Source organism: Stenella coeruleoalba (genome assembly GCF_951394435.1).
Source record: "Stenella coeruleoalba genome assembly, chromosome: 1".
NCBI lineage: Eukaryota > Metazoa > Chordata > Mammalia > Artiodactyla > Delphinidae > Stenella > Stenella coeruleoalba.
In genome coordinates, this window is record NC_137169.1 from 74,407,896 (window position 1) to 74,419,741 (window position 11,846).

At 42.0% G+C, this 11,846-nt stretch overlaps 1 protein-coding gene across 4 annotated transcripts in view; it reads left to right on the top strand.

Annotated features, from left to right (window-relative positions):
- DNAI3 (dynein axonemal intermediate chain 3) overlaps positions 1-11,846 on the top strand; it is an 83,586-nt gene that overhangs the window by 64,488 nt on the left and 7,252 nt on the right. For 2 of the 4 annotated variants that reach the window (XM_079934056.1, XM_079934057.1), the window contains 3 exons: positions 4,716-4,779; positions 9,150-9,280; positions 11,020-11,224. In XM_079934056.1, the coding sequence (XP_079790182.1) occupies positions 4,716-4,779; positions 9,150-9,280; positions 11,020-11,224 (400 nt within the window). Of the gene's footprint in view, positions 1-4,715; positions 4,780-9,149; positions 9,281-11,019; positions 11,279-11,846 lie in introns of those variants that run through there. The other 2 variants (XM_079934059.1, XM_079934058.1) reach the window with 2 other exon arrangements.

The window sequence follows — 11,846 nt, forward strand, 5'->3', positions numbered from 1 at the left end:
GCTGTATAACAAAGTGAATCAGCTATACATATACATATATCCCCTCCCTCTTGCATCTCCCTCCCACCCTCCCTATCCCACCTTTTTAGATGGACACAAAGCACCAAGCTATTCTCCCTGTGCTATGCGGCAGCTTCCCACTAGCTATCTAGTTTACATTTGGTAGTGTATGTTTGTCCATGCCACTCTCTCACTTTGTCACAGCTTACCCTTCCCCCTCCCCGTGTCCGCAACTCCTTTCTCTACGTCTGCATCTTTATTCCTGTCCTACCCCTAGGTTCTTCAGAACCTTTTTATCTTTTTTGAGATTGCATATATATGTGTTACCGTACGGTATTTGTTTTTCTCTTACTTACTTCACTGTGTATAACAGTCTCTAGGTCCATCCACCTCACTAAAAATAACTCAATTTCATTTCTTTTTATGGCTGAGTAATATTCCATTGTATATATGTGCCACATTTTCTTTATCCATTCATCTGTTGATGGACACTTAGTTGCTTCCATGTCCTGGCTATTGCAAATAGAGCTTCAGTGAATATTGTGGTATGTGTCTCTTTTTGAATTATGGTTTTCTCAGGGTATATGCCCAGTAGTGGGATTGCTGAGTTGTATGGTAGTTCTATTTTTAGTTTTTTAAGGAACCTCCATACTGTTCTCCATAGTGGCTGTATCAATTTACATTCCCACCAACAGTGCAAGAGGGTTCCCTTTCCTCCACACCTTCTCCAGCGTTTATTGTTTCTAGATTTTTTGATGATGGCCATTCTGACCGGTGTGAGGTGATACCTCATTGCAGTTTTGATTTGCATTTCTCTAATGATCAGTGATGTTGAGCATCCTTTCACCTGTTTGTTGGCAATCTGTATATCTTTGTAGAAATGTCTATTTAGGTCTTCTGCCCATTTTTGGATTGGGTTGTTTGTTTATTCGATATTGAGCTGCATGAGCTGCTTGTATATTTTAGAGATTAGTCCTTTGTCAGTTGCTTAATTTGCAAATATTTTCTCCCATCCTGAGAGTTGTCTTTTTGTCTTGTTTATGGTTTCCTTTGCTCTGCAAAAGTTTTTAAGTCTCATTAGGTCCCATTTGTTTATTTTTGTTTTTATTTCCATTTCTCTAGGAGGTGGGTCTAAAAGGATCTTGCTGTGATTTATGTCATAGAGTGTTCTGCCTAGGTTTTCCTCTAAGAGTTTTATAGTGTCTGGCCTTACATTTAGGTCTTTAATCCATTTTGAGTTTATTTTTGTGTATGGTGTTAGGGAGTGTTCTAATTTCATTCTTTTACATATAGCTGTCCAGTTTTCCCAGCACCACTTATTGAAGAGGCTGGCTTTTCTCCATTGTATATTCCTGCCTCCTTTATCAAAGATAATGTGACCATATGTACGTGGTTTTATCTTTGGGTTTTCTATCCTGTTCCATTGACCTATATATCTGTTTTTGTGCGAGTACCATACTGTCCTGATTACTGTAGCTCTGTAGTATAGTCTGAAGTCAAGGAGCCTGATTCCTCCAGATCCGTTTTTCTTTCTCAAGATTGCTTTGGCTATTCAGGGTCTTTTGTGTCCTGCCTCAGTTATTCTGCTATTGATTCCTTCTAGAGAATTTTTAATTTCTTTTATTGTGTTGTTTATGGTTGTTTGTTTGCTCTTTAGTTCTTCTAGGTCCTTGTTAAACAATTCTTGTATTTTCTCCATTCTATTTCCAAGATTCTGGATCATCTTTACTATCATTTCTGAATTATTTTTCAGGTATACTGCCTATTTCCTCTTCATTTGTTTTGTCTGGTGGGTTTTTACCTTGCCCCTTCATCTGCTGTGTATTTTTCTGCCTTCTCATTTTGCTTAGCTGACTGTGTTTGGTGTCTCCTTTTCACAGGCGGCAGGTACATATTTCCCATTGTTTTTGGTGTCTGACCCCAGTGGGTAAGGTTGCTTCAGTGGGTTGTGTAAGCTTCCTGGTGGAGGGGAGTGATGCCTATGTTCTCGTGGGTGAGGCTGGATCTTGTCTTTCTGGTGGGCAGTACCACGTCTGGTGGTGTGTTTTGGGGTATCTGTGAACTTAGTATGATTTTAGGCAGCCTCTCTGCTAATGGGTGGGGTTCTGTTCCTGTCTTGCTAGTTGTTTGGCATAGGATTTTCAGCACTGGAGCTTGCTGGTCATTGAGTGGAGCTGGGTCTTCACGTTGAGATGGAGATCTCTGGGGGAGCTTTCACCATTTGATATTATGTGGGGCCAGGAGGTCTCTGGTGGTCCAGTGTCCTAAACTCAGCTCTCCCACCTCAGAGGCTCAGGCTTGACACCCAGCTGGAGCACCAAGACCATTTTGGGTAGTCTGAGGTCTTCTGCCAGTGTTCAGTAGGTGTTCTGTAGGAGTTGTTCCCCATGTAGAAGTATTTTTGATGTATTTGTGGGGGGGAAGGTGATCTCCACGTCTTACTCCTCCGCCATCTTGAAGGTCCCCCTTAACCATTTTTAAGTGTACAGTTCAATGGTATTAAGTACATTCATATCGTTGAGTAGCTATCACCACCATCCATCTTGAGAACTATTTCATTTTCCCAAATTAAACTTCTGTAGCAATTAAAGCAGTAACTCCCCATTCCCTACTGCCTCCCACTCCTGGCACCACCATTCTACTTTCTGTCTCAGTGAATTTCACTGTTCTAGGTACCTCATGTAAGTGGATTCATATAATATTTGTCTCTGTGCACACCAAAGTTTTGTAAGCCAAGAATGATAGCTTTAGAAAGAGAAATAACCACAAAATCTTAAAGCAGAAATTAAAGCATGACACCCTCTGCTTAAACTCCTCTTTAGTGACTACTTAGTGACACATGAAAAATTCAAACTCCTTACACCAAATGATGTAAGATTCTGCATCATTTGGCCCCTTTCTCTCTCTCCACCCCCATCTGCACCAGTCTACTCACTCTCTCTGTCTGCTCTGATTTTTTCTCTCATTCTTCTTACCAAACTCTTTCCTGCCTTTCAAGTCCTTGCACTCCTTGGAGTGAATATCATTCTTTATTCAGCAGATATTTACTGAACATTTAATATATACCAAGCACTGTTCTTGGCCCAGGGAATATAGCAGAGAACAGACATCCAAAATTCCCTGCCCTCGCGGGGCTGACCATCCAGTGGGACGCTCTCCTGCCAACCCCTGACGTGGCTGACTGATCCTTGTACTTTGGATAGAGAGTTTAAGGGATGCCTCTCTGGGATCTAGGTTGGCTGGCTCAGGGCTGAAGCTGGAGGAAGTGGAGCCCTGTAGGCAGAGAGGCCTGGTAGACAGTGATCTCAGGTGGGCCTACCCAGTGGTGAAGAGGGCCTGAGCAATGGGGCTGAGAATGTCACACAGGCATGGAGGCAGTGAAATTGTTGGAACTAGGTAACCAGATGGAGGGGGATGCTAAGGTTTCTAGCCAAGTGGCTGGTGATGTAATCACCACTCAACACATATTTATTAACCTGGTGCAAATTATTCCCGTGACTCGGTTCAGTTTCTGAGCTCCACATACCAGCTGTGAGAGCCAGGAGATATTAACTCTCTTACAGGACTTTGGTGAGGGCTGGGGTCATGTACATAAAGCTCCTAACAACTCCAGCAGCACTGAGTGCTCAGGAAATGGTAACTCCAAGGGTGATGTGCCACAGGCGATGGGCTAGAGGTGTACAGTAGACACATCCCAGGCTGTCTGCTCCCTTAGATTGTGTACCAAGAGGGGAGGGAGGGCTTGTCTTCAGACTCTGAATTTCCAGCGCCACACACAGTCCTTGTTTGTTAAATGAGTTGACATGGATGAATGAAAGCACAGATGAGTGAATGAATGAGTGGCCCTGGTCCCATGAGATTGTCCTTCACTTTGCATAAATCAAATGTTTTCCCATCTCCTCTCTCTCACCTATGTATCCCAATCCATCCCTTCCTCTGAGTCCTCTTAACTCATCTTAATATATACCCTTCTCTGTGTTTTCCTCTTATTATTTAATGAAAAACACATTGGGATTAGGAGATTGCATGTGGGTTTTACATTTATAAGATGGTGGCCTGGGAGTAAATTTTTTCTCTGAACCTCTCCCACCTCTTCATTCACTGGTTCTGTCTGTCTTTCCCCTTTGTGTGGCAATTTCTGCCTCTTGTTTACACCAGGTCCCTCTTCTTTCTCTTCTCCTTAAAATGGCCATAAGTAGAACTGGAATACATATTACTTGTTATGTCATTTGGCTAGAACTCTTGTTTCTTCTTCTCAACTTTCAAAGATGATGAGTACCATACATATTCCCTCTTTCTCTCTTATTTCATGAATATTTATTAAGTACTGACTTTGTAACATGCTGAGAACAAATCACTGAATAAGGCAGACTAGATCCCTCCCCTTCTGGAGCTTTCAGTCTATTGGGACAATTTTTTGTTAACAACGACTTTGGGAACCCAGCAGTTGGAACTTGTGTACCTAGAATAGCTTCATAATTGCCTGTGTTCTCCCCATCGATGTGTGTAGATAAAAACTCAACAAATTCATTTTTTTGTTTAATATAAAATCAACTAATCATTTTGAGCCTTCCCTCCCCACACTGCACCAAATTATTGTTTGATTAAATTGACTTGTTACTTTGTGTTTGTTTGGGTCGTGGTCAGTCTTAGCACATGAATAAGAGGACTCTTGTCTTTTAAGTTGTCTGATCAGGAACCTGTAATATTTTTAGGAAGGTGAAGTGATATACACAGATTGGAAAATGGAGAAAGACCCTGAAACTGGCCGATTTATGAGTAAGTTTTGGTGATTGCTCTGTTATTAATAATTTATTTCTTTTTTACGAAGTACGAGTAACCCTGTCCTTGCTAATGGGAGAGAGGGCCCCTGAGGTTCTGACCCTACACCTTACTCAAAGTGAGGGCTTCGGACAAGCAGCACAGTTGTCACCTGGGAGCTTGTTAGAAAAACAAAATCTTGGATCCTACCCCAGGCCTGCTGAATCTGAATACAGATTTTAATAAAATTCTCCAGGTGATTTGTTTTCACACTGAAATTTGAGGAGCACTGATGTATTGATACTTAAATTACAGAGACCCTTGGACAATTCAGTTTTAAAATAACCATGCTGTTTCAATAATTCAACAACCCAGTAGCTCAGCTATGTGGAAATTCTGAGTCAGCATGAAATTATAAGCTAAATTTACCATGATCTTGCAGACCTCAGTCCTGTATGGGAGAAGTTAACTCTAGGGCCCTCCTTTGGGGCTGGGACTGGTCGTGCCCACATGTTCCCCTGCTCCCAGGGCCCAGACTCTGGGCAGATGAACAGAGGTGTGAGGGACAGGCCCAGGTGGGTGGTTTGCAAGTTTCCAGCTGGAGAAAGGCATTCCAGGTAGAAAGACAAACAAGTACAAAAACATAGAAGCTCAGAAGAGCAGTGCACAATTAGTAAACAGGGAGATCTTCTGGCCAAAGCATGGTAACAGAGAGGGCAACAGCAGCAGGAGAGGTGCCAGGAAGGACATTTGAGTCCAGATGGCAAAGAGCCTTGAGTGCTTTACTAACCTGTGGACCTTATCCTAGTACCACCAGTATAATCAGAAAATCACTCTGTCAGGAGATCAGGGGTTAATTAATTGGTGGGAAGTAGGATGGCCAGTTGCAATAGCCTAGATGAGAGATGGAGAGGACTGATGTATAGGCAGGGTGACAAGGATATCCAGCAGAGGAAATACAAGAGGGAGAGAGAGACATACGAGTCATCATGCCAGGACTTTGTGACCAGTGGGATGTGAGTGGGAAAGAAAAAGAGAAGTTGCTGTTAATTTCTTGACATTTAATTCATTCCAAAAAAAATGAGAAATAGCTCTAACCACCTACTTAAAGGCTATTTTAAAGTCATCTTAATACTTTAAAATTACCAGTCAAGTATTTTGTAACGTGGAAAGCCAAATGACACTGTTACTTCCATTGGATAATGGTTGAAGTTCAGGGAAAATCAATGTGTAGACATGCTGAACTGTAAATTGCATGCCCTACTTAACATTCTGTGAACTGGCAGTGTTTTCCTTGGAAGCTACCAGCCTGATGTCTTTCATAAACACCATGGAGGTTTCCTGGGTAAAGATGAGGCAAATACTGGGGGCCATTTTCTCTTGATCTGCTGGGAGCCCCATGTTCTTATCTCAAATATACAAAAAGGCAGGAAGGAGAATTTCCTTTTCTAAGAAGAAACTTCTGAAAGACAGATTACCCTGACTGAGCTGTGTGTGATGAAGAAGTCCAAATCAAACAGATGATCTAAGTGACAAGCCAAGAAATACAGGCTGATGTATTTGATGATGATGACAGTTAACATAATCATCTCATGTACTCAACTCACAAATTGGCACACGTCGTGTGTTAGGCACTCGGTACTCTCCACGGATTAATCCTCACAGCAACACTGGATTTGAACCCAGATGGTCTGTGCTCTTAACCACATCAGTATACTAAATCCTTCATTAGATATTGACTCTGGAAAGCTACTGTTTTGTTTATTGTAAGTTTCTTATAATAACCTGGCTGGGGGCTCTGGCATTTCATTTAATAACTTAAGGACAGCTCCATTTACTGCTGAATGGCTCTAAGGTCTTCCAAAGGACAAAAGGAAGAAAAAGTTATGTGGGCTGAGAACCTCTAACATGTTAAAAGTACAAATCTTGATGGCTATCTATATTCCTATCACTGGTGGTCATTACATTTTGCAGAGGGCTTCTAGACTCCTGCATAGCCCTGCTCACCAGAGTGAGGTGGTGTAGGGAAGCCCGGCTCACCAAGGACAAAACCAGGATCTGAGGGACACAAGTAACAGCAAGAAGAAAGCTGCTGGCTTCCAAGGGTCTCCTGCCTTCCCAGAAATCCTCCAGATCACTTCAAGGTGCTCTTAGAAATTAGGCTTCTGTGCTGTCTTCAAGATGGAGCTCTGGTTAGAGGAAAATTGGTCTTTTTTAACCTAGAAGAGCTATGTTTAAACTTATTTATTTTTACTGTATACACTTTTTCAAATAATTTTCACATTGAGATAAAAATATACATAAACAAGAAATTTAACATCTTAACCATTTTTAAGTACAGTTCAGGGGAGTTAAGTACATTCACATTGTTGTGCAACCAATCTCCAGAACTCTTTTCATCTTGTGAAACTGAGACTCTGTACCTGTTAAACACTAGCTCCCCACTCCTCTTTCCCCTCAGCTCCTGGCCACCACCAGTCTACTTTCTATCTCTATGAATGTACCTGTTGTAAGTACCTCATGTAAGTGGAGTCATACAGTATTTGCCTTTTTTCTTAAGTTTTTGGCCACACTACACGGCATGTGGGATCTTAGTTCCCCAACCAGGGATCAAACCCGTGCCTCCTGCATTGGCAGGCAGAGTCTTAACCACTGGACTGCCGGGGAAGTCCTTGTATTTGCCTTTTTGAGACTGGCTTATTTCCCTTAAAATGATATACTCAGTTTTCATTTCTGTTGTAGCATATGTCAGAATCCCCTTCCTTTTGAAGGATGAATAATATTCCATTGTATGGATATACCACATTTTGTTTATCCATTCATCCATTGATGGACACTTGGGTTGCTTCTGTCTTTTGGGTATTGCAAAGAATGCTGCTATGAACATGGGTGGACAAGTATCTCTTTGACACTGTATCAGCTTTTTACAAGATTATGGTAGCTTTTTTTTTCTGCTTAACGTTACATTGTTGTTCTGAGAAAAAAAAAATCCAACCTTCACATAGCTGTTAATATGATAAGTTTCAGAGTAAATTCGTGGTTTTAGTATAAAATAGCCACACATTGTGCTTTGGCCTGGACAGGCACATATTTTTAGGGCCATCCCTGGGGCTTGTGGGTATGGGCAGCAAGGAGTAAGGAGCAGCCAGCTCCAAAGCCAGGACCGGGGAGAGGAAGCCCAAGCCGTGGCGGAAGAGGCAGACCAGGGGAGCAGAAGGACCCTGGTGCCTGGGGCAGAGACAGCGGGGAAGCCTTCATCTTAATATCCAAATCTGCTTGTCCTCTAGTCTTCCCAGTTGCAATAAATGGAAAGTACAGAGTGCCTGTTGCTCTTACCAGAAACCTGGCTGCCATTCTCAGCACTCATCTCTCTCACCCCTCCTGTCAACTCTAGCACGCAAACGTTTCTTGATTATCCACTCCTCCATTGCACCTTCATCCAAGTCACCATCCTCTCTCACTAGAACTACAGCAACAACCTCCCATGGTGTCCCCTCTTTGCTTTTACCTGCCTCTGATCCATTCTCGCCACAGCAACCAGAGAATCCTTTCGTATGTCAATCAGATAGTCTTCTAGGCCTAAAGGGCTCATTAAAAAACATGACACTTAGAATGTAATCTAAATGTTTTTCCTAACAAGGATTTGCAAGGTCTGGACTCTCCTGGTCTCCATTTGTTTCCTATGTCTCACCCTGGGATTATCAGACTCCAGTCCTATTGCCTTCCTCAAAATAATAAATGCACTAAACACTTCTCAGGACTTTGGTGTGTATTTTTCCTTCTGTCTGGAATGCTACTCCACACCAATATCTTCCCGTGATGAACTCAAGCCTAAGTGACTCATCTTCAGAGAAGCCTGTTCTGACCATTCAGCCTAAATTACGAATGTCCCTTGTTATTCTTTCTTGTGATATTTTTTACTTCAAAATACTTTTCACATTTTTTTTTATTATATACCTTGGGATTTGTTTGTTGAGTATCTGTCTTTCCACTGGACTGTAAGGTCCAAGAGGACAGATCATGTTTGTTTATTAACCATTGTTTACCCATCCATCTACAGTACCTGGTACATACAAACAATCCACAGTTATTTATTGACTAACAATATATACTGTTGACTGATAGACTAATAAGTGAGTGAATGAATAAGAACAGGAAGTGTTCCTTTGAGCCTGAAAAGTAGCCTTGATGGGAATTTCCCTGGACTTGCCTTAAAAAAGAGGAGGAGCTGTCCCTTGACAGATTCATTCACCCCAACTGACCTCTGGTTCTCCACTCTTGGACCTCATTAATCGGGACCTATCTGTCCATCGGAGGTCTGCCCATTCTTCATTGCAGGAATGTAAACAGTGTTATAAAAGGTGAAATGGCCTTTTCCACTCCAACAGCAAAGAAGCCTTTGAGCCTCTACACAGTCCATGATGGAGGTGTTCACACCATTCAGAGATCACCTTTTTACAAGGACATTATCCTCACTGTTGGGGGTTGGAACGTGGCCATCTGGAAAGAAGGTATTATGGTAAGTTGCCTGCAAAATGGAGGAGTGGGTGTGTGGTCCTTTGTTATTGAGAAAAACAATAGGAAAAACAGACTGTTCTGACATAGCAATGCCTTTGGGACATTTTTTAGAGAAATTGGAACAGATGGCCTGGGCCCCAGCCTGTCAGCAGAACCACTGCAAGCCTTTGGAAAACACAACCATTTGCTTTTCTTTCCTGAGGGAAGGAAACATGTACAAGTCTTTTGTTCTCTGAAACCAAACAGTCTTTTCTTCGAAATACTGTGTATATCATGGGCAGTTCCCTTGATTTATGTTTTTCCCTCTGCTTAAAATACAAGATGGAATGCTGATTATGGCACGAACTCTAAGGAGAAGCAATGGGTCTGTCACTGCTCTTGCACTGGGCAATTTGTCGGGAGGCTCAGAAAGTGGGACTAGGAAAGCTAAGGGGTCCGTCACCAGGCAGGCAGAGACGTGCATGGGTCAAGGTGAGGCCGTGCCAAGAATCCAGTGCTCCTGATTAGGACAGGGCCTGGGTCCAGGCAGACAGAAGCTAAACTGCCCCAAACTAGAAAGACTGGTAAAATCTAGTGAAGCAAGGGCATGGGAAAATCAGTAGGATGTGTCCCTCTCATGAGCTACTTAAGAAAATTATCAAAATCTGTAAAAAAGTATGTATATACATATATATGTGTGTGTGTGTGTGTGTATATATATATATATATATATATATATATATCAGAGCTGTAATATATGTATTCTTTGACCTAACACTTTTTTTTTCCCTTTTATTTCTGGGACTCTAACTTACAGGAATACTCAAAAAAATAATGTGTGTGAATAGATGTACAAGTTTGTCATTGAAAAAAGTTGAAAACTCCTTAAGTGTCCATCACAAAAGGACTTCTACTTTATAACAATGTACTTTTGTATGCTCATTTTTTTTTTTTTTTTTTTTACAACAAGCAAGCATGAGTTTTGCGGTTAAAGAGGAAGACAAAAGAAATGTAGGCAAGATTGTCCAAAGACCATGCAGGGGTCAGGAACCTGGTTATCCACCAAAACTGAAGGAGCCGAGCAACAACTTTGGCCTGTTGCCTCTAAGGAGTCCGTGAATTGGTGACCTTCGTTGTTCCCTGTAGGAAGGTTTTGTTTGCATGTATGGGAAGGTGGAAAGCAGCTCCACCTTCCCATACCTTAGCTCTAAACTCAGTCCAGCAGCTCATGACTTAGTTTAGTCCCGCAGATGTAAGTTGGTGAATGAGCCCAGGCGGAGCATGACGGTGGGAAGAGAGCACATTCTGATCTTCAGTCTCTATGAAAACCTCCCAAAGAAGGCAAATTACCCCAAAATAGAGAAAAGATAAGATGATCTTATGTTGCTTTGGTGGTCCAGAATCTCTTCCAAATAATATTAATAAGCCATTGGGTGCAGCTCACAGATAGAATTGACTTTTCATTCCCTTTTCCTGCCCACCAGAGCTATTTCCACGGTGAGCAGGCACCTGACAAGAAAATAAAGATATAGGCAAAATTTGCTTATAATCTTTACTTCTCCTGTGTCCATCAGTCTCCATAGAAAGAGCAATGGATTTAGCAGCAGTTGGATTATTAGAACCATAAATAGCTCGATTGGAAGGTTTGATCTTTTATATGATCATAGCCATCTGAGTTTTACTTTTAAAAAATCATTGTGAATATCTCTCAGATAACAACAAAAGCTTTTAATTTGTTTTTTTTTTTTAATTTATTTTTAGACTGGACCCCTCCTTCAGTCATCCTGTGCACCAAAAAGGTACACCTCAGGGCACTGGTCCCTGACAAGGCCTGGAGTCTTTTACATTGGCCGAGAAGATGGATACATCGATATCTGGGACCTTCTGGAGAAAACCCACGAACCAGTCCAGTCACAAAACATCTGTATAACTATGATCACATACATCAAACCCTGGACCTTTTCTGGTATGTTAATTCTGATTGAATGAGCTAAGTCATTTTGCCTTTTGGGACTAGCTTAGGAACATTTTGACATTCAACTGGAAAGCCTGTGATGTTTCTTCTCAAGATTTTCCTTCCCGTTCCATCTCTTCCCTTCCTTTCTCTTTCCTTCCCATCATTCCCCTTCCTTTCCCTTTTCAAATTCTGGATACAACCTGAGTTTCTCTCACTATTTTCTTCATCAACAGTTATTTCTGAGACACATTTTAGTATGTCAAGCAGAGGCTGATTTTAAACCACACGGTAAAAAGTATCCTTCTTGGGCTTCCCTGGTGGTGCAGTGGTTGAGAGTCCGCCTGACACGGGTTCGTGCCCCGGTCCGGGAAGATCCCACATGCCGCGGAGCGGCTGGGCCCGTGAGCCATGGCCGTTGAGCCTGCGTGTCCGGAGCCTGTGCCCCACAACGGGAGAGGCCACAACAGTGAGAGGCCCACATACCGCAAAAAAAAAAAAAAAAAAAAAGCATCCTTCTCACCCTCTCCGGGTCCCTAAATCACAGGGTGAACCCTAAATCTTTGCTACATTTTGCTGCTTCTTTTCCAAATAGAATAAGTTCTGTACCTTTAATTTTTCATTATGTCACAAA